Raw genomic sequence first — 27268 nt, forward strand, 5'->3', positions numbered from 1 at the left:
TGATAGGATGCCAGTAGTGGTTGGGGACCATCCAAAGAATATATTATACCAGTAATAAGTTATTTGTTTAGTAAAAACAGTACTGACATTGCATTTACATTTATCTGCTGGGGGCTGCTAACACTCTGCCCCTTGATCTATGATCATTACAGTAGTTGTTGTCATGGTAGGGCACAGGTGATCTGTTGTAAACAAACCAAACAATTATAACCAGGTGAATATAACTAAAACCATTACAATTGACTAAAGACCAGATATAACCTAAACACAAATCCAAACAATTATAGTTATAATAATTGGGAATACAATAAAACCATAACCATTACAATAATTGGGTACATTGACACATAAGATGAGGTCTAAGTTTGATGCTGCAATAGCCATCAAACAATAAAAGTTTCTGAGGTTCTTAAGCACACACAAGAAATAAGATTTTGTAGGAGGATCACAGTTGTTATGCAGGGTTAAGCTGATTTGGACTTTAACATTTATTTGCTAAAATGTTGCAGAATTCCCTATTTTTAACAGTTGTACTTAAGAGGTTTTTGGGGACCTGAAAGATGGGGCCCTGTAATTATGGGCCAAGGTCTTACAGGTTATGGGGGGCCCAAGAACTACCCTTTAGGACTTGGGGAAGTAGAACCAGAGTGTATAGAGAAAAGTGTGGAAAACCTAACAAAAAATAAACCTGATGCACTAGGGACCAAAGTCTTTTGGACACAAGTGGTGATTGATAAGTTGGATGGACATGGGGGAAGTAGAGAGAGGAAAAGACATTTGCTCTGTCTAGTGTAGTATTTTTTTTTTTTTTGGACCCAATGCTAGCACAGGACACCACTAGAGACAGACACAGAACATGCAACAGAGAACATGCAACACAGAACACTGAACACAGACTTTGTCGCGACACTATAACCATGGTATTTTATAACTCTTCAGCTGGTACCAGCTCTTCTGATGTTTTGGTTTTAGAGCCTGAAAGATAAAAGCTTAGAAATAAATTAGCACAGTGCTTCCACATGGCAGACCCTGCTTAGTCTCTGCCACAGTGTGTTTGGTACTTGGGGCTGCACAAATGCTAATTAAGTGGTGCAAAAAAAATAAATAAATTTCATTTTAAAATCCCCAGCCACTTTGCCATGGCCTGGAGGTCTGAGGCAGCTGCAGGAATTCCCAGCCACTTTGCCATGGCATTCTGGCCCTGGGAGGAGGAATCTACCCAAATATCCCCCTTCCCACTGTCCAGAGGGGTCCCAAAAACCTGCCCCTTCTGGGGTCTCAAATGTTTTTTCTTCTGATGTTACTGCTGTTGTAAGATGTGAGAGTGCTGTTTTAACTCTCGTACCCAACCTTAAGGGCATCTAACTGGGTTTGAGTACTAATACATTTTTATTTCTCTGCTTTTGCAGCAGAGGCTTGTAAATCTTAATGCAGTTTTTTTTTTTGTTTTTACATTTTTCCAACAGTTGTGAACAACAACCAACAACCAACAAAAAAAACCAAACTGATAAATATTAAGCACTATAGCCCCTAATTCCTAAAAGAGCAGCTTACAATGGTTGTTTCACATATTTTCTTCCCATGTTTTTCGGGGGTCCCAAGCCTCTTTTTCCCAATGTGCCATTACTTTCCAATTTTCTACCCCTTTTTCCAATTGGGATAGTTTTTCTTTTAGAGATATTTTCTCCTCTTTACAGGCTGCTAGGTGGAGGTAGCTGTCATTACAAGCCTCCCACAGCAGCCAGATCCCTGCAGCATTTCTTTTTACTGCATTTAGGGGTTTGCATATGAGGATATATTGGGCCAATCTATCCTCTAGGTCCAAAATGGTGTAGATATCTGCAAGGGCTTGTTCAGTCCAAGGACTGTGCCCATATCTTTGGAGAATTTGCTGAAAAGGCGTTATCTCTTTAATAAAAGGTGAGGTAGAAACTACTTTTGACTTCATTTCTTCCTCTGGGACTGTCTTTCCTTGCCTTTTCTTAAACATTTTAAATTTTGTTCAGCGAGCAGCACTGTCTGGTCCCTGGGACCCTCTTGTTGCTCCTGATATATATATATATATATTTCTTTTTCTGCTACCTTCACGGAGGCCAACAGATTTAGTTAACAATTTTCCTACTACCCACACGAGGGCCAGCAGTTTTTGTTAATAATTTTACTTTTCCTACTACCCACCCGGGGGCCAGCAGGTTTTGTTAACAATTTTACTTTTCCTACTACCCACCCGGGGGCCAGCAGGTTTTGTTAACAATTTTACTTTTCCTACTACCCACCCGGGGGCCAGCAGGTTTTGTTAACAATTTTACTTTTCCTACTACCCACCCGGGGGCCAGCAGGTTTTGTTAACAATCTTATGAGCTCTTTATTTTCCTGCTACCCACACGGGGGCCAGCAGTTTTGGTTGACCAAGAATAGAACCGTGCTCTGTAGAGCCGGTTGTGTGCACACAGAATGGTTTACAATAAGTGAGGCAAAAATACCAATAATCCCCCTTTCGCTATTCTCCACCAAAATGTTGTACCAATATAATAAAAACCAGCAGGATCTTATTAAGAGGGATAAGGCAAAGATGCCACATTTATTGTAAATACCATAACAAAACAAAAGACAATGTTTTCCTACTTATTTCTATTACTACTTATTCCTTATACACACACAGACACAGACACAGACACACACACACACACACACACACATATTCATTCACACAATCATTCATTCAGGTTCTGTATAGATGTTATAGTTACCAGCCTAGATGTTGCTCATGCCAAGTTACTGGCCAGGTACCTTGGTCATGAGGATGGAGCCGAGTCTGTGTCAGATGCATCTGATGCTCCTGGAGGTTGGTATCAGAACCATAGACTCAAAGTCCTCAGTCTTTAGAGTCCAGTTTTATAGGGATTTTTCCCTATGTTAGTTCATAGGAGTTGCCTCATTCTGCTGTTGCTAAATCAATCAGCAGATGGCTGGCTCCATGTTGATAGGTGCTTTGTTTTTCCTTCCTTTGAGGTGTGGTGGGTGGATTCCAGTTTGCCCTCCGGGGGTCATCTGGTTGATCCCACTTGACACCTTCTTTAGCCAACACTGAATTCTTCAGACTGGTAACTCCCTAACCATTCAGTCACATACATTCTCTATCTTAATCACATCTATTTCACTGTTTTGGCTTACTTAGAGTTAATTAATGTTTAACAAGTTTTATACAAAGTATTTCTTTGAGCAGGCTTCACACAGACACAGCTGGTGGCTTGCAGGTTAGAATCACAAATTTACTTTTAACATAAACCTTTAGTTATGAGGCATCAATTAACAATAAGTCATTTTTCATATAAACCATGTCTAATATAAACCTTTAATATCCCTACATAATCAACATCCTTCTTCAATTCTGGACACTGGAACTGGACACAGTATTCTGGCAGCAGTTGCCCAAGTGCCAAATACAGAAGTAAAATAACCTCTCTAATCCTACGGAGTTTCCAATTTATGCATTTTGGCCACAGTGTGACACTGGGAATTCATCTTTGTGACCCTAAAATCTTGTACTCTGATTTCAATTGTCTCCTTTATATTCATATTTGTTTACAGGGTGATTGGAAACAACCTCGAAGAAAGGGAAAGCATCACAGACTTTATGAAACTACAGTAAAGAACAAAATTGTCAGACACATAAATGAACATAATTTGTTGGGGAAGAGTCAACATGGTTTTGGTAAAGGGAAATCATGCCTCACCAATCTACTAGAATTCTTTGAGGGTGTCAGCATGCATGTGGATAAAGGGGATCCAGTGGATATAGCGTATTTAGATTTTCAGAAAGCCTTTGACAAGCTCCCTCACCAAAGGCTCTTAAGCAAAGTAAGCAGTCATGTGATAAGAGGGATGGTCTCTCATGGATCGGTAACTGGTAAAAAGATAGGAATAAATGGTCAGTTTTCAGAATGGAGAGGTAAATAGTGGTGTCCCCCAAGGGTCTGTACGGGCACCAGTCCTATTCAACATATTCATAAATGATCTGGAAAAAGGGGTAAATAGTGAGGTGGCAAAATTTGGAGATGATACAAAGCTACTCAAGATAGTTAAGTCCCAGGCAGACTGCAAAGAGCTACAAAAGGATCTCTCAAAACTGTGTGACTGGGCAACAAAGTGGCAGATGAAATTCAGTGTTGATAAATGCAAAGTAATGCACATTGGAAAACATAATCCCAACTATACCTATAAAATGATGGGGTCTAAATTAGCTGATACCACTCAAGAAAGAGATCTTGGAGTCATTGGGGAAGTTCTCTGACAACATCCACTCAGTATGCAGCGGCAGTCAAATATGCAAACAATGTTGGGAATCATTAAGAAAGGGATAGATAATAAGGCACAAAATATCATAGTGCCTCTATATAAATCCATGGTATGCCCACATCTTGAATACTGCATGCAGATGTGATCACCCCATCTCAAAAAAGATATATTGGAATTGGAAAAGGTTCAGAAAAGAGCAACAAAAATGATTAGGGGTATGGAATGGCTGCTATACGAGGAGAAATTAATAAGACTGAGACTTTTCAGCTTGGAAAAAAGATGACTAATGGGGGATATGATAGAGGTCTATAAACTCATGACTGGTGTGAAGAAAGTAAATAAGGAAGTGTTATTTATGCCTCATAACACAAGAACTAGGAGTCACCAAATGAAGTTAACAGGCAGCAGGTTTAAAACAAAAGAAGTATTTTTTTCCACATAACGCACCTGTGGAACTCCTTGCCAGAGGATGTTGTGAAGGCCAAGACTATAACAGGCTTCAAAAAAGAACTAGATATATTCATGGAGGATAGGTCCATCAATGGCTATTAGCCAGGATGGGCAGGGATGGTTTCCCTAGCCTCTGTTTGCCAGAAGCTGGGAATGGGTGATAGAGGATGGATCACTTGATGATTACCTGTTCTATTCGTTCCCTCTGGGGCACCTGGCATTGGCCACTGTTGGAAGACAGGATACTGGGCTAGATGGACCTTTGGTCTGACCCAGTATGGCCATTCTTATTTTATTTAGAATATAAATAAAGTGTTCCCTTTAATATCAGATTTGATCATTGATTTTCTTTCACAACTGAAAGATGGTTGTACTCATGAGCAGACATTACTTTGTTGGAGAGGGAATAAAATGTGCTATACCATATAACCAGTGTTCCAACTGAAGGCTGTGTGAGTTTTTTAAAAAAAATAAAATTATGTCATATTCCCACTTTTACTGCCCCTAGCTGAAAAAACAGAGGAATCGGTTGGACAAAAATGTTGCTTTTGTGTAGGGGAATAACATTGTTTCTCTCGAGCACTGTGTTTCAAGCACTGCTTATCAATCTACTGTAGAACAGTATTCCGTTACATTGCCTGCTTGATAATTGTTTGTATTGATTTCCTAATCCCACTGGTATATTATGCAAAGACAACTATATAGGGTCAGATCTTTGGCTAGTATAAATTGGGGAAGCTCCATTAGCTTCAGTGGAGCCATGCTGGCCTATATCAGCTGAGGGTCTACCGTACAGTATCTCTAAAATACTACAGTGCATTTTTAGATTACACCTTTCCAGTCACCTAGCTCTTAGAGAGCACTGTGCTGTTACACAGCTGTAAGGAATTTTCCTCTTAGCGCTATTAATATAATTACCTGTTAAGACTGGTAAAGAAGAGTGTGGGCATAATATAATAGGTCATTTCCAGTTGACATCTTGCTTTTAATACTGATTTGACAATGAAATGCTACACAGCCCATAAATGTTTAAACAGGAAACAAAAGTGCTCTTCTGGAGCACGCGTGCATATTCCCATTGAAGGCAGTTTTGTTTCTGAAGGCAGAATTTAAAATATTATAGTCTAACTATTAAAGGATAGATTTTCTTTTTTCCTGGCCTTCACCCAGGTGCACAGTGGGTAGGGAACAGTATCAGGAGCTCCCCTTGAGTAGCAAACCAAGCGGAATTGCATCTCGTGCTCAGTGGAAGGCAGGTATTACTCTGTTCTTACTCCCCTCGGAGGACACAAGGGGGCCAGGAAGCTGGTCCATGGGTCTCTTGTGTAATGGCCAGTAGAGCTGACTGGCTGGCTGCATGGCAGAAGTAAGCTGCACTTAATCAGTGTCTCTGTGCGTGTGAGCCTGTTGGTGCTCTTGCTGCCCTTTGAAATGGGCTATGCCTACATGGTGCAATCTAGCGGTTAATCTGGCTGGAAAATAGCTTCCCATTAATGTACCTCTGTTTCCCCCATCCTAAAAGGGATAAGCTCACAGAAAGTGATGTGACTTCATTGCAATATCAGGAAGCAAAGAGACTTGCTAATCATAGCCGGTATAATTATCCCAGACAGGGGCAGCCCTAGACTAGCTGCCAGCAACTGGTGCCCTAGGCGAACCATGCAATCGGCACCCCCAAACCCCAAGGGCAGATTTAGGCTGAGATTTTTGGGAATCTGGGAAACATTTTGCCCCTTTTTTCCTTTTAATGTTTTTTTAAGCGCTTTTTTTTTTTAAACAGAAGCTTAATTATTTGGTTTGTCTGTCCATCCATCAGTCCAATCAATGTTTCTGAGATCAGTTAAAGTAGAGACATGAAATTTTTAGATTTGTACATGACAGCTAGATGATATTTCAGTCCAATTTCAAATACAAATGCATTAAAAATGTTATTTCTATTACAAATCCAAAATCATCCATTACGCTATCCTGCTTTAATTGCCATTACCATCACATCCAATATAGAAAGAAATAAGAAAACTCTTCAATGAACTTTTATCTGTATTTACAAAACACTCAAAATAAAAAACACTCTGTGCTCTTAAAACATGACTTTTCTTGCTTTAAGTTTTTAAAATTCAGTCACTAGTTCTTTTAGATCCAGTTTTCCAGCTATTTCATGCTCTATTGACATTGTGGCAAGTCCGACAAGTCTCTCTTGCACCATTGTTGAATGCAGATATGTTTTTATCAATTTTAACTTTGAGAAGCTACATTCCCCACTAGCTACGGAAACTGGCAAAGTTAAAAGAATGCGTAGAACTATAAAAATGTTTGGAAAACTGTCTGAGTTTATTTTCACAAACAAACTTCAGAACTTCTTTAGGAGTGGAATGTTTCTTAAGTCATCTTGAAAAAGCCTGAAACTCACTCCACAAATCTGTAGCATCAATGTCTTTTGAATTTTCATGAGTCAATGCCAACTCCAGTTTTATACAAAATTATCTTATCTGTTTTGCTGTTTTCTTTTGCAAGCTGTAGATATCATCTAGAAAGCCAAATACTGACTCTAGCTGCTGCATCTGTTGACATCTTTCATCAGCTGAGTGAATAGTAGTATCAAGGACTGCGAAGTAGAAATTCACTTTGAACCTTTTTTTTGGGTTCTGAATGGGTGTGTCTTGTCCTTCATAAGAAAACTGCTGTTTCTTTTGCCGAATGCGAACTGGCTCTGGTTCAAATTCTGTTGGAAAGTTTATTACTTCAGCAAGCTCGAGAGAATCTACCAGTGTTCTTTCGAACCCTTCATCACTTCTGAATTCCTCCAGAATATTTTTAGTTTGCTGCAGTTTTTGAATAGCAGAATGTATGTTCAAGTTCTTTCCTGAAGCTGCTTACTAGTGAGGTTAATCTTGAAAAGGATATTATAACACAAAATAAGTAAGTCACAAATTTGAACTTGGAAAGGCCATTTGCAAGAGCTTCTGCATCTGAATGTGCCGTATTGCCAGATGATCCAGTAAAGGTAGTATCATCAGAAATTTCAATTAGGGCATCATAAATGTTTCCAAGTACATAGTGAAGAGGCTTCAAAGCATTGATGCAACTCTCCCATCTTGTCTGACTAAGTGGTTTCACAGAGAATTCACATGGCCAGTTGGAATCTCCCGATGGTGTGTTGAGCCTGAGAAAAACACATAACATGTTGCACCAGGTCAAAGAAACTGCTTGTCTCCAAACAGCATCTAGCAGCATCATTTACAACCAAATTCAGAGCATGCTCACTGCAAGGAACGAAAAAGGCCCTGGGATTGATTTCCATCATTCTCCTTTGCACACCATTGTCTTTACTCTTCATATTACTCCCATTATCATAGCCTTGGCTGCATACGTTTTCAACAGATAATGACATTGTTTCAAGCTCTTGTAGAATAGTTTCAGTCATAAATGCTCTAGTCATCTCCTTCAGTGGTATGAAACCCCAAAAATGTTCCTTTATGAGCACTTCAACATTATCTTCATCTGCAGACTTTTCCATATTCACAGAATGAATGATCGTCATTTGTTCAACAGTACTTACATCTGGTGTACAGTCCAGTATTATTGAAAAGTATTTTGCAGAATAGGCAGCTTCTACAATTTTCTTTTTAATGGCAATTTTTTTGCTAGGATTTGAATCAGTTCATTCTGCATATTTTTTCCTAAATAATGAACCTGTGTTTCATGATCAGTTATTTTGTGTAGATGCTCCTTCATGACTGGATCAAACAAAACTTAGGTATTCAACAAATTTTAAAAAGTTTCCATTACCTGGACTGTATAATTTTTTATTTCTACCCCGGCCGTGGAATTTTGCCCACTGAGAACTCTCACTAAAGCAATCAGATGTTCTAATATTTATTGCCAATAATCTTCTTTTTCCTTGATCACATATAAATTTTCTTCAATAGTTTTTCCTTTTTTCAGTCGTAATTCAAGTTCTTTCCAATTTTGAAAGCATTCCAAATGTTCTGTACTTCTTTCATGTGAAGAGAGAATTGAAGATATATTTTTCCGGTCCTTTGAACTATTTTCAATAAGTGATGAACCAGTTGCTTGATTTCTAAACAACTTTCAGCAAAAGCAAAACACAGTCTCCTTCGACACTGAATATTGTAACCAGTTTCAATGAATTTCTTCCCCGTTAATGAGTTTCCTTTTGTAATGCTGAGCACATTTTCTTTTATTTCCATATTAGGGAAATTCATGAATTTGTTCGGGTCCATGTTCCATGAGAATTTGCCGCACACTGTTATCACATCTGGGCCCTGAAGCTGGGTCCTCATACTGTAACTTGTTTGTAACTTCCTTGTCCTTTCTTCATTCTATTTCATTTACTTCAATTTCTGCATGTGTCTCTGAAGGTGAATACATTTTCTCCACTTCCGTATCAGTCTGAGGCTGTGAGCTTTCTTTATCTAGAAGTAAGTTTCCAGCATCTTGAGTTTGCAAACTGCTTTTTTGTGGATGTGAGCTACCCTCATCTCAGAGTAATATAGCTTCATCTTGATGTTCCAAACTGCTTCCATGCAGATGTGAGCTAACCTCCTCTCCAAGTAAAATTCCTTCATCTGGATGTTGTAAATTGCTTCCATCTTTATTTGGATTAAAGAGAAGATATTTCAGGAAGGATCCCTGCTGTTTTGCTTGGTCCTTTTCCTTCTCAGGCTTTGGTTAATGATACTCAGCTCCTGAGGGTTTTCTTTTTCCTCTTTCTGCCGTGGGGCATTTGAATATTATGTACTGTGCTCTCGATTGCAAGCATTAGAGCATTAAGGATGGCTGACACACCCACCACATGGTTGGCAATTTAAATCACATTGCAGCCATCCCAACACATCTTTTCACTGCTTAAAGGTTCAATGATTAGTAACATACACTCACTTGCCTATTAAAACAGTTAGTTACAGTGTTTACATGGAAACAAAATGACCTTTTTCGACATTATAACCCGACACTGGTTGTTTGGAAAGTAATCCCCTTCCTCACGGTTACCCACTTGGAGTATGACATCATCACTTTTGTAGTCTGTTAAGCATCAATGCTGTTACTTTTCTTTTATTGACCTTATTTATTACATGTGAACCAGTTATAACAAAGAAAATTTCATAATTATACAGCCTGATAATAACACTAAGGTTTAATAACGCTTAAAGATACTCACATTTTGGATTTATAATGCTGAATAGGGTGACCAGACAGCAAGTGTGAAAAATCGGGATGGGTGGGGGGTAATCGGAGCCTATATAAGAAAAAGCCCCAAATATCAGGACTGGCCCTATAAAATCTGGACATCTGGTCACCCTAATGCTGAAAGACATTATTCTTTATTTTTTGGCACCAAGCAACACAATTTTCCACAGTATTCGCTCGATTCTTAACCATCTACCAGCGATGTGTGTTAAAATGACCATTTGACATGTATCAGCTTGTGATATCTCCACTCTGTATGAATTTCCGGCCATGCGACCTTGATGTATGTTTGAGTTAGGTGTCACTAACATTGCAGCTCTTGCCGCTGGTGGATGTGTTTCACTGTGGCTGAGTTACTGCTTATCAAAATTGTGGAGTGGGTCATCTTGACCCTACGTTGCAAATTGGAAAAAAAAAATTGCTAAAATATTTTCTTGCAGTAAATAAAAGATTTGACATATTAATAAATTTTCAGAAATGTAGAGAAATGAATTATAATTCATATTCCCTCCATATGCACATGGGAATTGAAATAATGACATCTTCGTTATTTTTTTCATCTTTTTCATTTTTCTTCTATTTTTTTACTTGATTTTTTTCCCTTGAATTTGGCGCTCCATCTAACTTTGCACCCTAGGTGTCTGCCTAGTTTGCTTATATGGACGGACCGCCCCTGATCCCAAATTGTCCATTTCTTCCTCAGATTCTTTTGGGCCCTCTTCATGATAGAGTCCATATCTCAGGAATCAACTGGAACCTTTCCCACCCCTGACTGCTAGTCTAGGGGAAAGAAGTCTTAAAGGTGTGAAAAAAGAAAAGTAGCCAGGAAAAGGTTCAGCACTGAAATAAATGAATACTGATTTTGTAGCCAAAAACGTTAGCAACTTGGTCCCACAATATATCTGACTGTCTGGAACATTTGGATAAATTTTTTATTTGTATTTTCAGGTGCACTACAATGTTGGCAAAAACTTGGCTGATAAAGGCAACCAAACAGCTGCAATCAAATACTACAGGGAAGCTGTAAGGTATTTTCAATTTATTATTTCACTAAGCTATCCTAAAAGTTCTTTAATTTCTCAGGCACAGTAAGACTGAGAAAATGTTGAGGACTTTGGGATTTCAGCTGCAAAATTTTGCAGTGTCACATAACTAATCATCCAGCTGAAAGGAAAGGGAATGACTACAGTACCTTGATTCTGTACGAGTAACAAATTTCTCTTATATTCTAGGTTGAACCCCAAATATGTACATGCCATGAACAACCTTGGAAATATCTTGAAAGAAAGAAATGAGCTCCAGGAAGCGGAGGGGCTGCTGTCCTTAGCTGTGCAAATACAGTATGTTAAAAGAATGGCAAGCATTGTTGCGTCAACTGACCACAAACAGTACAATGGGATCTTGTATTCCAAATGCTAAAATGTATTTTAAAATTTTTGCCTAGGCCTGATTTTGCTGCTGCATGGATGAATCTAGGGATAGTACAGAATAGTTTAAGAAGGTTTGAAGAAGCAGAGCAAAGCTACTGGACTGCAATTAAACACCGGAAAAAATACCCAGATTGTTACTACAATTTAGGACGATTGGTAAGTGTTTTTTGAATGAAATTGTGGCATGTGATTTAAATTGTGATAGCTGGATTTTCAGTGTAAATTCTGCTTTATCACTCAACACTGACAATAACTCAGATTTGAGTGTAAATTGGAGGTGATCTCATGTTTTTAAGACCATCTCTTGTGAATCCCCAATCTACCTCTCCCTCATCTACAAAAGAGGCATTCTTCCTGAGTTTGTCATTACTTTTTCATATAAAAACATATAAATACAAATATATTCGGCAAAAATCTAGCTTCTGTGCTTCACAAAGCTACCTTTTCCTCCAGGAGATAATTACTAGTCACTTTTCAAAATCTTGGCTTCAGTTCTAAAAAAATTAGGATATTTCAACAACCTGTTGTGTAACAGAGCTATACCAAAAAGGAGGGGGGGGGAAAGTCAATGCAGATTGGTCTCAATATTTTATTTAGATTTAAAAAAAAAATGTATATGCCCATCCTTTTCCTCTAGGCACATGAATCTCTAAAAACCATACACAAATCATACCAGAAGAGCAAAAGGAAAATATGATTTTTTCATAAAAAGGGATAATCTCTAAAGATTTAAAAATACAGTGAAACCCTGCTATAACGCAATGTTTGGGGTCCAAAAACTTCCATCGTGCTAAATGCGGGGTCGCGGTATAGCGGGGTTTCAAGCCTGTCAGTGGTCCCCAACGCGGTACATTGATGTGCGCTGCCTAGTGCCTCTAGTGCCTAGTGCCCAGCAGGGGAGAGGAGCCGCAGCCTCCTGCCTGCCGGGGACAGAGAACTCCGGGGCTGCGGGTGCCGGTACTCTCTGTCCCCGGCAGGTGCGGGGCCGCGGTTTCTCTACGGCTTCAAGAGGAGTTGCGGCTCCCCGCCTTCTGGGGACAGAGAACTCCGGGGCTGCAGGCGCCGGTGCTCTCTGTCCCTGGCAGGCCGTAGAGAAGCCGCGGCCCCGCACCTGCCAGTGATAGAGAACTCCAAAATAAGTCTTGAAAAATTGTTGGCTCCACCACACTCTTCTCAAAACATGAATGTGCTACTGGCCACAAAAAGGTTGGGGACCACTGCCGTAATACTGTTCGCGTTTTGCTGGAATACTGTACTTTTTTATGTCATTTAGGATAAAGTGACTTGTGGCCATTGCAGATCCATTGCACTTACTGTAGCTCTCAGGTTGTACATGTGTATGGTGTTTTGTCTATGAAGTTATTAATTTTCTATATTTTTAAAAATATTTTACCGTTATGGATACGCCAGTTCGCAAACGCAAGTCACTTTCTGCCCGAGAGAAATTGTATGCCCTGGATCAACTAAAGAAGGGCAAACAACAAACTCAGCTTGCTAGATATCTAGGGATTAGTGAGTCCACTCTGCGAGGGTGGAAAAAAGAAGAAGAAAAGCTCCGTAGCCTACCCTGCATTCTTGAAGAGGAAACTGGTTTACAGCGCAAAAAGGTCAAGTTTGCTAATGATGAAAGCCTAGATTCAGCCTTGTATCAATGGTTTGTCCAGGCCTGCTCAGAAGGAGTTCCTATTTCTGGCCCTATTCTGAAAGCTCAAGCAGAGAAATTTGATCGCCTTATCAATGAAAATTAATCCAAATTTAAGGCGTGTAATGGCTGGCTGGACAGATTCAAGAAAAGGCACACTATAAGCCAAGTTCTTGTGTCTGGGGAAATCCGCTCAGCTGATAAAGAGGCTGCTGATTCCTATCCAGTTGAGCTTAAAAAGTTGCTTGAGGAAGGTTGCTACACAGCCAATCAAGTTTACAACTGCGACGAGACTGGTTTATGCTTTAAAATGTTACCCGATCGCACCCTTGCAACCAAGACTGACAGTCACAAACGAGAAGGCTTTAAGCAGAGAAAGGACCGAGTCTCTCTCTTGTTTTGCGTCAACAAGTCTGGCAGCCACAAACTCCAACCTCTGATGATCGGAAAAGCGAGGTCTCCCAGATGTTTTCATCATGTTAATATTAAAGCCCTTCCCTTTGAATACACCAACAGCAAGAATGCATGGATGAATAGCTCCATATTTGAAGGCTGGTTCCATAAAACTTTCGTGCCAGCCATTCGGGCTCATTTGCGAAAAATGAAGCAGGAGGAAAAAGCTCTCCTTCTGCTGGATAATTGCCCTGCCAACCCCCCCAGCAGAAAATCTTGTCAGTCGTGATGGCAAGATTTCCCGAAGAACACTACATCAGAAATCCAGCCACTGGACCAAGGCATCATATCGGTATTCAAACAAAACTATCGTCAGGAAATGATCAAGCGGATGGTAGCGGGTAACAACTCCTCTGTCCACACATCACTGGCATCACTCAACTTGAAAGAAGTCTGACACCTCGGCGGGAAAGCCTGGGATGCTATCTCTGCACGTTGCATTGAACGGTGCTGGATTAAGGGTCTTGGTCCAGCTTTTCCATCATCTACACACAATGATGGCAATGATGATGAGCCTGAATTTACAAGATTCATTGAAGACGACGTATGTTTAGCCAAAGAAGCACTCCAAGAATATGAGCACAGTCATCATGATATCCTCAACTGGTTTTCAGCAGATGACATCTGCCCCATATATGAACACATCTCAGATGATGAAATTGTTGCAAATGTCAGCGAGAAGAATGAAGCTGCACCACCAGAGCCCGAAACCAGTGGCGATAATGTTGACGATGACAATGATGGCACTTCAACTCCCCCACCAAAAGCGTCTGAGGCAGTAAAGCACCTAGAAGCCAGTTTGAGGTGGCTGGAAACTCAAGACGTGGAGAGTATCAAAATCCTCCAACTCAGAAGCATACTTGATTTTGCTAGAAGCCAACAGTCCGCGGCAAATAAGCAGACCACACTAGATAGCTTTTTTAAGAAGCGATGACATTTAAAATTATAAAGTCATGCAACCAGATTGACTTTGCACTCTGCGCAATGATTAGTACTGTACTGTATACAGTACTGTAGTTGATTTCACGTTTCTCTGTCCCCGGCAGGCGCGGGGCTGCGGCTCCTCTTGAAGCCGGAGAGAAGCCGCGGCCCCGTGCCTGCCAGGGACAGAGAGCACCGGCGCCCGCAGCCTCGGAGTTCTCTGTCCCCGGCAGGTGCGGGGCCGCAGCTTCTCTTGAAGCCGGAAAGAAGCCGCGGCCCCCTGCACCTGCCGGGGACAGAGAGCACTGGCGCCCGCAGCCCCGGAGTTCTCTGTCCCCAGCAGGCGGGGGGCCGTGGCTCCTTTTGAAGCCGGAGAGAAGCCACGGCCTCGCACCTGCCGGGGACAGAGAGCACCGGCGCCCGCAGCCCCGGAGTTCTCTGTCCCTGGCAGGCGGGGAAGCGCGGCTCCTCTTGAAGCCGGAGAGAAGCCACGGCCCCGCGCCTGCCGGGTTCAGAGAGCACTGGCGCCCGCAGCCTCGGAGAAGCCGGAGAGAAGCTGCGGCCCCGTGCTTGCTGGGGACAGAGAGCACCGGCGCCCGCAGCCTCGGAGTTCTCTGTCCCCGGCAGGTGCGGGGCTGCAGCTTCTCTCCCCTGCCATGGTGTTGGGGACCACTGGTACAGTACTATATTATGCCTTAAAGGGGAGCCAACCTATGATCGCGTTATATGCGATTTTGTGTTATGACGGGGCGTGTTATTGCAAGGTTTGACTGTACCACCACTCTTAAACACTTTATATCCTCTTTAATGCACCCTTGTCTGCTGAATGGGATAGTATTCTGATACTACATACATGTTTTAGTTTCTTTTCTGAAAAGAACATTGGGAACACTGAACAAGACAAATGAGTATCTCTGTACCATCTTTAGCATGAACTGTATGACAAAAGCAAAGCAGGATATAATTATTGTGGATTGCCTTACTTTCAGTATGCAGATTTGAATCGCCACATAGATGCATTGAATGCATGGAGGAATGCTACAGTTCTGAAACCAGAGCATAGTTTGGCTTGGAACAACATGATTATATTGCTTGATAATACAGGTACAGTATATTAATGGTTTTGATGGTTACTTACATAACAGGTCTTATAAACCTTGAAGCTACAGATAGAGGGATAGCAAAAATGCCAACCTGGCTCTGCGACTTTTAGGGATGTTTACAAAAAAAAGGATGCCTGCACCTCTCTCTCTCCCCCACTCCCCTCATCCCAAAGAAACCAGGATCTCTCTCTCCTCCCTAGAAAAACAGAGATCTCTCCCCCACCCCTTCCTATCTGTGGCCAAGATGGGGGCCTGCCCCCCCCTTATGTCCCTGACTCCCACCCCCAAACAGGGAGAACAGGAGAATCGGCACCAGAGAGCTGCCCTCATATGCCACCTAGGGCCCATAATTACCTTGGTCAGTTCCAGATGTGGACCTCCTTCCCAAGATGATGATACTCTTCCTTTTCTCCCTCCTCTGTCATGTTCCCTCTCTTGCTGCTTCTCGTCTTCTCCCACAGCCTGTGCAGTGAGGGTCTGATAGGAAGCAAATCACTGCAATTGTCAGTGGAGTTTGGGGTGCTGGATTCACCGCCCAAGCCATAGGCTGCGTGTTGTGCTCTTACTGCTCTGTATGCTGGCGTGCTCTAGGTAGCTAGTGCATATTAACATAGGCAGGCTCCACGTGGTCACTTGTTCTGGCAGCTCCGGGAATGGCAGCTACTTCAGTTATGCCCCTGAAGAACAGTCCTGGAGGTCCCAGAAGGTCACGGAATCTGTGGCCTCTGTGACGGAATCGTAGCCTTATTTATAATACAGTATATATATGCTGACTGGAAAGTATCTAAAATATTAGCTATGTTAAAAGTTCTCTCTCTGTTTTTCTTTCCCTTCTCTCCTTCGTCACCCTATGCATTCCCAGGGAATTTAGCACAAGCCGAAGCAGTTGGAAGAGAGGCCCTGGAACTGATACCTAATGATCATTCTCTTATGTTTTCTTTGGCAAATGTACTGGGAAAATCACAGAAATATAAGGTATGTAAAGGGGGAAGTGATCTGAATGTTTGCATTTAAAAGTGAAATGTGTGGGAGGAAGGCACTGGACTGTGACTCAGCAGGTTGGGGTTCAGCGTCCAACTGTGCCACAGAACTCCTGTGAGACATTGGGCAAGTGTAGCAGGGTGGACCCTGCTCCGGGGTTTTAAGGGGTTAAAAGTGGCCTGACAGAGCTGGGCTGATTGGGAAAGTGGCTGCAGCTGGGGGCCACGCCCCAAACTGAAGCCCTGGGGCTTATAAGAAGCAGGGAAGCCAGAGCCCAGACAGGCTCTCTCTCTGCCTTCAGAGAGGGATGGGCCTGGCTGCTTAGGGCTTGAGGCTAGATACCTGAGTGAAGCAGGGCTGGGAACAGGCTGAGGAGCTAGGGAAGCTCCAGCCTGGAAAGCCCCAGGCTGCGGCCTAGCAAAGGGCCAAAGGTACTGGGAGTTGCAGAGGGCAGCCCAGGGGTAGGACAAGCAGCAGGTCCAAACCCCTATTGCCTGTGATGAGTGGGCTGATACTGCAGTCTGCCCCAGGGTGTGGGGCTAGACCATGACTGTCAGTGGCCACTACTGAGGCAAAGTGGGGATAGTAGGGTGGGGGTTCCCCTGGGAGGGGGGAGAGCCAATTATAGAAAGGGGCACCGGGTTCAGGGAGGGACACGGGGGCCTGCGAATAGGGGGATCACCAGCCTGCCGAGGGCGCTCCAGGGCTGGACTGAGGGAAATTCCGAGTGGAACCAGCAGGAGGCGCGGCAGGGGTGAGTCGGCCCGTTTACAGCAAGATACTTAATCTCTCTGTGCCTCGGTTTCCCAAATGTAAAATAGAGATGATAATTCCTTAGCATCCATTGTGTCATGAGAATAAATCTGTAAATACTTTGGGGCATCCAATCACTGTGGTGTATATTTTGAAAAATAGAGCCATATAATGTATTTAAGACTGTAGATAGGACAGGACTGAAAGAACCAACAAGTCCTTGTACTTGGACATAAAGAAAACATCTGCAAATAAGGAGGTAAACACAGTTCATATGGTAAGTGTTAGACATTTGTTTCTGAAAGGAATTGACTGTCGCATGTAACAAGAATCAGTCTCTTGATTAAATATTCTCATCAGTAATTGTCACCATTGCTACAGCATGAAAGAGAAATAAAACACACATTAACAGGAGACGACATAATGGAAGGGCAGCAAGGAAAAAAATTGCAATTAACTGTTCCATTTGGTCTCATTTTTTGTAATGGGTAGTTTAGGAGCAAGCTATCAAAGTCAACTCATGCATCTGTGGAGTGTTTTGCAAATGGATCAGCAGTGGCACATAGCTCTGCATATGTGTCACGAAGGGTTTGAGTTATGTTTGCTTGTTAATGAGCCAAAAGTTAGTCTTATTTTGTGGAATCACTGACCGAGAATAAGCCACCTACTGTGAATAAATGTAGTTGTCCTCACTGCCTCTGTGTTTATCCTCATCATCTGAAATGTAAGTGACAGGAAGAGATGAATAATCTGGGAAGCTTTTTGGTTTTCTCATATAAACAATGTTTGCTCCACTAAGGTCCTTTGATTTGTAGCAATAATATAGCACTGAAGTAACATCCTGAGTACATCTTGAATGAGAAGCATTTATGACCTCTAGATCTTTCAGGATAGAAATATATTTTTTTTCACCGATTACAGTGTTAGGTGATATTTATCTCCATTTTCTTGCCCTTTTCCAGGATGGTGAAACCTAGTTATGTGTCTAAGCTATCAAGTTTGCTGTAGTTGTCACAGGAGAAATGTGCCTTCAGAGAGGACTTAAAAGAGAAGAGGGGAGGTGCTTTGATGACCAGCTCAGGAAAGTCATCCTGTTTGCAGGGGGGTAATATGGAAGAAATTAGAGATGGTGGTGGGAGAAAATGGGGCTCTGAGATTGGCACCATTAGTGGAGTGGAAGGAACCAGAAAGTGGTAGTGGGGGAGAATGTGATGAGAAGCTCAGTATGATCAGTGGGGAAGTGTGGAGTTATGCACAGGGCCAGCTCCAGGCACCAGCCCAGTAAGCAGGTGCTTGGGGCGGCCACGGGGAAGGAGCGGCATGTCCAGCTCTTTGGCGGCAATTCGGCAGCAGGTCCCTCAGTCCCTCTCAGAGCGAAGGACCAGCCGCCGAATTGCCACCGAAGACAGAAGCGGCGGCAGTAGAGCTGCAGATCGCAATCGCGGCTTCCTTTTTTTTTTTTCTCTTTTTTTTTTTGCTGCTTGAGGTGGCAAAAACCCTGGAACGCACTAACAGGCAACTTGAACTTGGTGTGGTGTAGCAGGGGGAGAGCAAGTGGAGGGATTCAAAGAAGGGACTGATATGGTTTGTTCAATAGGGAAGGGAAATGATCTTAGCAGCTACCTTCTCTATGGACTGGAGGGGAAGAATGTAGGCATCAGGAAGGCTAGGGAGCAGTAGGTTACATGGGAGATAATGAGAGCTTGGACAAGAGTTCTAGCTATAAGGATAGAGAGAAAGGGATGCATCTCAGAGATCTCTTCTAGGAAAAAGATTCAAGATTAGAACGTGTCAAGTGCCTAGACAGGTTGAGTGAAATTTGTGTTGGAGAGAAAGATTGAATGATGATATGGCTTCCAGTACTTAGTGGATAGATAATCTCATAAATAATGTGTCTGCATAAGGGTTGCCAAGGTGTCAGTTCTGCCCTTGAAGCACACTAAGCATATTTTTTCAATCCATATTCCTTTTGAAGCATTCTATTGATTTGGAAATGTCTTGCCAGCTTGAAAGCTAGGTTTTCTTTCAATATGACTGCAGCAATGTTGCCTGTAGTTTCAAATTCACTATGCATTTTTCCAGAACGGATGACTTAATGTAACTCCTAAGCATACGAAAGATGGAAATTCTTAACTGAGATCTGGTTTTAGCAAATTAATTTCCTTCCTTAAATATACTCCCTTTTTGAAATGGACAGAGCAACCACAGATCTCGGAAGCCATCTCTACCACTTTGAAAGTATGTGTATATTATAAGTGTATCCACAGTGTTTTTGTTCAAGAAATACAAGATGTTAGCCCCATTGGCTAAGTTAACGTGTCTCCATATTTGAGGTAAAAACAAACTCGTTTTGTGCTGCAACTCTGGCAGCTGATGGAATATGCAGCATGCTTTTTTTCAAAGCTTTTGCTACCAACAGTGCTGCAAGTATCCTGACAACACTTAATTTAAAGATTTGGCTGTCCAGACCAACTGAAATATTGCCCAGTGTACTGAAATGTTTATTTAATGCAATGGGATAGTCTTCAAACTGCCTTTAATCATCTGATGCTCTTCTACTAACTGCTGAGCAAAGCAATGGCAGTAAAATCTTTTCAATAAGTATGTGCCAGAAGGCATATGGTAATGGGAGTCAGCTGCAAACGTATTTTATTACGTTTTCTGGAGAACACCATGCACAATAACTGTACTCTATAATACTTGGGTAGAGGAGGAATGAGTTCCTATGTTTGCTCCTCCTACTATGTGGCTGGTAACAATTTATTGAAAGACTGGGTTAACTGGGCAGCAGCACATCTGTGCACTTTGATGGCTCTATCTTCCCAATGGAAAAAGTAGAAGTCTACTTTTTAGCTAAAATCTTAGAATTTCCAGCATATTGGATAATACAGCAAAGGCTGCAGAGAGATTCCAACATTGTGGGAAGTGTGACTTTATTAATCTTTTACTTTTTCCCTGCTCCTGGTGTTAGGGCAAGTTTGTTTGGAGGATTTTGCTGTGTGTGTATGTGCAATGAACTTGGAGACAGATGGAAATACCAATCCTGCCACCAAAGGCCTGTTTTCCCCACTTTAAAGAATTCAGATGCATGGTTCAGTAGCTTGTTCCCATGTAAGGACAGAGTAGGCCTTCATGGCTGTGGTTTATAAAACTTTTCTCACAGGACAGCCTGTATTTGGTTTTTGGGCCTAAGATGTAAAGGCCTTGTACACCAGACAATCTTCTAGGAAGTAGTGGCCTTTCCTTAGGTGTACTGGACAGTAACTGTCCATTAGGGTATGCTTACACAACAGCTGGAAGGTGTGATTCCCAGCGTGGGTAGACTTAAACATACATGCTAGCTCTATGGCTGTGGTGGCACAGATGGTGCCTTGGGCTAGCTGCCAAATATATACCTAGGGGGTTGGGCAGGATTATACTCTTGCAGCTTGCCCAAACTACTGCCCGTGCTGTGACAGCTATGCTGCTATTTTGAATGCTCCATCTTGAGCGGAGCTAGTACGTCTGTCTGTCCACACCCACAGACTCAAGGAACGCGAAACGTACCACTTATAGCTGGCCTTTTGTCTCTAAAGTCTTTTGCCTGGGAACTGAGCTGGAGACTGTCCAAGAATCTAAAATATACAGCAGAACAGAAATTACCTAAAATTACCTTTCTAAAATATCTAAACTTAACTTTTTTTTTAACATGATTTTTAACAAGACTGATTCTCTGGGCACAGAGTAAAGGTCTCTGCACTGGTGGTTAGCTTTGGGAAGATAAAACTTGAAAAGTGGTTAAGAAACTGACCAGATTCTTATAATCTTGGCTCTGAACATTTGGTGCCATGAGAGGCCTTTGCTTTTCTAAAAGGTTCCTAAACGTCAACAGTGCTAAGGACACATCCCACAAGTGGGAATATTCAGAGGACACGTATAGATGTAGTGATTTTTTTCCCAGTGATTTGTAGTTTTTATATTTTAAAGTAGAGGTACTGTTCCTCAAGGTGGATTATATTCAGACCTCCACTTCAGATGTGTTTACTGTAACTCTGTTTTAATAAAATTTAAAAAGTTAATTTTTATAACAGTGGGAAGAATGTAACTTAAAGACAAAAGCTTTTGCTTAAAACTTAAAAACAGTACAAAATAGAATATTGGGCCAATAGCAAGCAGGGAAAACTTCTACCTAAAAGGTGAACATTCTGAAACATTAGGAATATGTGAAAATTTGATTAAAATGTACACTGCTTTACAAACTTAACCATAGTGGGTACTGCTACAATAGCAGAAGCCTGTGATACATTGGTGATTGTGTAGTAAGTATTAGTGTAGTTTATATTTAGTGGAGGCTGCAGCCACCAGAGAGCAACAAGTTCAGACTGTGTTATATATAACATTGTGAGGAGGTAATATATTGTATAGATGAGAAAATATGGCTACAACTCTAATACAATTTGTGACGTGCTTTGGTGCACTTTGCATTTTGTGTACTACAATAGTAACCTATACTGTTGACATCTTCTTCCAAATTATTCAGGAATCTGAAGCTTTGTTCCTCAAGGCAATTAAAGCCAATCCAAATGCAGCCAGTTATCATGGTAATTTGGGTAAGAACCTTTCTAACTCCTCAAGTGTAAACTTTTATAACATGCGCTGTTTGTTCCCTTATGTTCATTGTGTATAAAAAGAAGTTTTGAGACTGTTCCTGCTGGGTGGATTTCTATTCTGACTAATTTCTAGGAAGCCATCAAGGAAATGGGGCATCAAAAACTAAAAGCTGTCACATGGTATGATAGATCAGATAGGTTGCATGTAGTAGTCCAGAGATGGCAGAACTTTGGTGGCTGCAAATTGGTTCATTTGAGCTATGCTTGTAAACCTTTATGAGCTCATATAAATACAGTAATTTATGGCTACAACATAGTTCATTCCTCCATCATTCCATGGCTGGTTCTTTTCCCAAGCTCTGCTCCTGCAGCTGGCAGAAGAACAAACTACTACTGTGCCACTAACCAGCCAAAAAAACCTTTATTGGAAACAAATGCCTTAATGTTGTTTTCCAAGTGATTGGCAAGATTGCACATTATTCAACAGTATTGCTAATGAAAACTCCTCATTGCTGTTTCAGCTGTGCTTTACCATCGCTGGGGAAATCTTGACTTAGCCAAGAAACACTATGAAGTCTCTCTGAAGCTTGACCCTGCTGCACCTGGGACCAAGGAAAACTACAGCCTCTTAAAAAGAAAACTGGAACAATTGCAAAAGAAAGGCGATGTCTGATGTTTCTTTTTAGGCTGTCAGTGCATGCTGCGTACCTTTAATGTTACAGGGCTACTTTTAACCATGTAAGGGATTCAGTCACAGAGTTTTAAAAATAATAATTACAGCACCACTAATGCACACTCAAATGCTTGATTTGGTCTTACATTGGAAATGTATCTTTTTTCAGTTGACGCAACTGTAGATTCTAAAATTTCTGCTCAAGAATGTTATCTTTTCTGTTTTTGTTTTTTGAAATCTTTAACTGTTTTAAAGCCCATTAAATACACTGACATGGGTATGTGAAATTAATGTAGAGTGGAGTTTCTCAACTGTACTTCACAATGCTATAAGTAAATAGCAAAGTTTATTTTCATATGCAGTTGATTCATTCATCTGACTTGTAGTATCAATGTAGAATACTAAAATGGAGAAAGTGATTTGGAAGAAATGGCACTTTCCTACTTGAAAATGTGATCCCTTACACCAGGGGTCGGCAACCTTTCAGAAGTGGTGTGCCGAGTCTTCATTTATTCACTCTGAATTAAGGTTTCGCGTGCCAGTAATACATTTTAATCTTTTTAGAAGGTCTTTCTATAAGTCTATAATATACAACTAAACTATTGTTGTATGTAAAGTAAATAAGGTTTTTAAAATGTTTAAGAAGCTTCATTTAAAATTAAACTAAAATGCAGAGCCCCCCGGACCGCTGGCCAGAACCCAGGCAGTGTGAGTGCCACTGAAAATCAGCGTGCGTGCTGCCTTTGGCACGTGTGCCATAGGTTGCCTACCCCTGCCTTACACGTATGCAGAATCATAGATATTCACTTCCGAGAGTGAAGTGGATTCCAGTCTATATAGCACATCAACAGAATGGTTAATCATTACAATTGTAGGTCCAAATTTTGACTTTGTTTGTGCCTGTGCAAACCCGTTGAAGGCAATGAAAGTTGGCAAAGGTGTAAATGAGGCCATAATTTGACAAGCATAGGGTTATCGACCACATGTGATGGTGCACTCGAGCAAAGTATTTTAGGGTGGAAGGATCCCAGGGGCAGAGAGTCTTCCCAGAACAATGTAGTGGTACAAGTGGACAGCCCTGGCTAAGGAGTGAGTGTGGCCTTGGTACAGGGGGTGCACTGACGCGGCCTTTTCCAGTCAGCCTCTGCTGGCAGGACTCCCCTAGAACCGTTCCCCAAGCAGCCATTAAAGTTGTCTTAACCCTTGTGGCAGGATGGTGGGGCAAACACAGTCTACCCTATGCCAAGGGTTAATCCTTATCTCCTTGGGCATAGCAACTCCCACTGGTTCAGGAAGTTGCAACTTGGAGTCCCTGCATCAGGGATGAACCAAGCACAAAGCTACACAGAAACTGACCTGCAGAATCCTTTGCTACTGGCGCATGAACCAGAAGAAATCCAGATTCACTTTCAGAACTCAGGGTGAGTTTCCTGAAGTGGCAATTAGGGGAAAAAAAATCTTTTAATTTATAAACTGAGAAAATATTATATGGAAATGACTGCGACATTTGTACACAGGGTCGGCTCCAGACCCCAGCGCGCCAAGCAGGCGCGTGGGGCGGCACTGTCGGGGCAGGGTGGCATTTGGCTCCGGCGGACCTTCCGCAGTCATGCCTGCGGGAGGTCCACCGGAGCCCCGGGACGAGTGGACCTGCCGCAGGCATGACTGCGGAGGGTCCCCTCTTCCCATGGCTCCGCTTGAGCTCCCGCAGGCATGACTGCGGCGGGCGCGCTGGTCCCGCGGCTCGGACGGAGCTCCCGCAGGCATGACTGCGGATACTCCACCGGAGCTGCGAACCAGCGCACCTGCCGCAGACACTTCTGCCCCGGCCGCGAGACCAGGGAAGGGCGGCGAGCGCGCCGCCCTGCTTGGGGCACTGTAATTTCTAGAGCCGCCCCTGTTTGTACAGCACCACTTTTGGAGTATGCTGCACTTTACACTAGGGTTGTCGATTAATCGCAGTTAACTCACGCGATTAACTCAAAAAAATCACGATTAATTGCACTGTTAAACATTAGCATACCAATTGAAATGTATTAAATATTTTTGGATGTTTTTCTACATTTTCAAATATATTGATTTTCTATTACAGCACAGAATACAAAGTATACAGTGCTCACTCTATATTTTTATTACAAATATTTGTACTGTAAAATGATAAAGGAAATAGTATTTTTCAATTCACCTTATACAAGCGCTGCAGCGCAATCTCTGTTGTGAAAGATTTTTTTTTGTTACATAACTGCGCTCAAAAGCAAAACAATGTAAAACTTCATAGCCTACCAGTCCCGTCAGTCCTACTTCTTCTTCAGCCAATCGCTAAGACAAATAAGTTTGTTTTCATTTACAGGAGATAATGCTGCCCACTTCTTATTTACAATGTCACCTGAAAGCGAGAACAGCCATTTGCATGGCACTTGCTGGCATTGCAAGGTATTTACGTGCCAGATATGCTAAACATTCGTATGCCCCTTCATGCTTCGGCCACCATTCCAGAGGACATGCTTCCATGCTGATGATGTTTGTTTTAAAAAAAAAAAGTATTTTTTTTGAGTATTCAGTCAATTTGTGACTGAACTCCTTGGGGGAGAATTGTATGTCTCCTGTTCTGTTTTACCTGCGTTCTGCCATATATTTCATGTTATAGCAGTCTCAGATGATGACCCAGCACATGTTCATTTTAAGAACACTTTCACAGCAGATTTGACAAAATGCAAAGAAGGTACCAATGTGAGATTTCTAAAAATAGCTACAGCACTGGATCCAAGGTTTAAGAATCTGAAGTGCTGTCCAAAATCTGAGAGGGACGAGGTGTGGAGCATTCTTTCAGAAGTCTTAAAAGAGCTACACTCAAATGCGGAAACTACAGAACCCAAACCACCAAAAAAGAAAATCAACCTTCTGCTGGTGGCATCTGACTCTGATGATGAAAATGAACATGCATCAGCCCGGTCTGCTTTGGCTCATTACCAAGCAGAACCTGTCATCAGCATGAACACATGTCATCTGGAATGATGGTTGAAACATGAAGAAACATATGAATCTTTAGCGCATCTGGCATGTAAATATCTTGTGATGCTGGATACAACAGTGCCATGCGAACGCCTGTTCTCACTTTCAGGTGACATTGTAAAAAAGAAGAGGGTAACATTATCTCCTGCAAATTGTAACCAAACTTGTTTGTCTGAGCTATTGGCTGAAGAAGGACTGAGTGGACTTGTAGGCTCTAAAGTTTTACATTGTTTTGTTTTTGAACGCAGTTTCTTTTGTACATAATTCTACATTTGTAAGTTCAACTTTCATGATAGAGATTGCACTGCAGTACTTGTATTAAGTGAATTGAAAAATACTACTACTTTTGTTTTTTACAGTGCAAATATTGTAATAAAAATAACTATAAAGTGAGCACTGTAATCTGTTGTAATTGAAATATATTCTATTGAATTCAATGTTTGAAAATGTAGAAAACTTCCAAAAATATTGAAATAAATGGTATTTTATTGTTGTTTAACAATGCGATTGATTTTTTTTAATCGCTTGACAGCCCTACTTTAAATTTTTAATTAGCAACATAGAGGAGGGAGTCAAATGCTATTTGTGTGCTGGTATTTACATAGATCAACATAAAGTTGCTGCTTCCGTAAATATTAGTTCATCTTTTTCAAAAGAAAGTGGAAGAACAGTCTATTGGATGTGAGAATTGAGAGGTTTGACCTCCTCTCTCTCCATGTTCCTGCATTCTATATTTTTTTTCCATAGGAAGAAACTGATTCATGCAATATTTGCAGCTTTCCTAACTTGTGTGATAATACTGTACAGGCAGTTCTGGTATATTCTTAATATACCACTCAACTTAATATGAAACTGTTTAAAATGTAAAGCAAATGTCTACCATAGTACAGAATATTACATGATCTTGTCCTTCTGAATACCACGTAAATGTTTTACATCTACAGTATTCTACTTTTTAAATGTTATTTTGTTTGGAAAAGAACGCCACATTTGGAACTAAAATACAAGTGGCAGGTTTTTATAGCTTTTTATATTCTGTCCTACAGCTCAGCCTAATATGCATGAAATGTAGAAGGTATAGTGTTAAATAGGCCTCTAGACAAACAAAACAAAACAAAAACAAAAAAACAACCCATAAATAGATTTTGCTATGGAAACTAGTTTCTAGCAGACAAAAGAAATGACTTCACAAAAACAAGCCATATTTGTTTATTCACAATGTCTGATGTAATTGAGTTCTAAATTATTTTTCTTGTCATGCAGTTCACATGTATGATAATCCTTATCGGCATGTACTGTTAGTTTTGGATTAATTCAATAGATCAATATTGTACTTAGGGCAGGAAATCTCTGCATTTCATTATGCAGCAAACCCACTACACGCACTCGTCTGGGGATGCTGACTTGTCCTCCTAATCTGAGTTTCTGATGGATTGGACCTCCTATTTTGTACTGTTAGTATTTTAAAATGTTAATTTACTCTTCTAGTACCAACCCCATGATCTCTTCTTGATTTATTTTCAGGCTATTTAATATCACTTAACTTTTTTATTGGTCTTCATTATTTTAATTTATAATTATTTAGCTAAATAAAAATGAAAGGTAATCACTTATATGAACTTAATAGCAATGATACACTTATAGCAGAGTATAATGCCAGAGCTCAACTGGCTTCTGAAGAACTAATGGACAAGATTCTGTTTATATAAAATACCCCATAAATCTTATTCAAGAACACTAAATAGAATAGC

At 41.3% G+C, this 27268-nt stretch overlaps 1 protein-coding gene across 2 annotated transcripts in view; it reads left to right on the plus strand.

Moving 5' to 3' along the window:
- TMTC4 (transmembrane O-mannosyltransferase targeting cadherins 4) overlaps positions 1-22860 on the plus strand; it is an 82249-nt gene extending 59389 nt beyond the window's left edge. For both annotated transcript variants that reach the window (XM_045008753.1, XM_045008761.1), the window contains exons 12-18: positions 10909-10988; positions 11193-11300; positions 11405-11546; positions 15396-15510; positions 16372-16484; positions 21763-21832; positions 22354-22860. In XM_045008753.1, coding sequence (XP_044864688.1) covers positions 10909-10988; positions 11193-11300; positions 11405-11546; positions 15396-15510; positions 16372-16484; positions 21763-21832; positions 22354-22505 — 780 coding nt within the window. In that variant the 3' untranslated portion in view covers positions 22506-22860. The remainder of the gene's footprint in view (positions 1-10908; positions 10989-11192; positions 11301-11404; positions 11547-15395; positions 15511-16371; positions 16485-21762; positions 21833-22353) is intronic.
- The last annotated feature ends 4408 nt before the right edge of the window (positions 22861-27268 follow it).

This window comes from Mauremys mutica, chromosome 1 (assembly GCF_020497125.1).
Source record: "Mauremys mutica isolate MM-2020 ecotype Southern chromosome 1, ASM2049712v1, whole genome shotgun sequence".
Taxonomy (NCBI): domain Eukaryota; kingdom Metazoa; phylum Chordata; order Testudines; family Geoemydidae; genus Mauremys; species Mauremys mutica.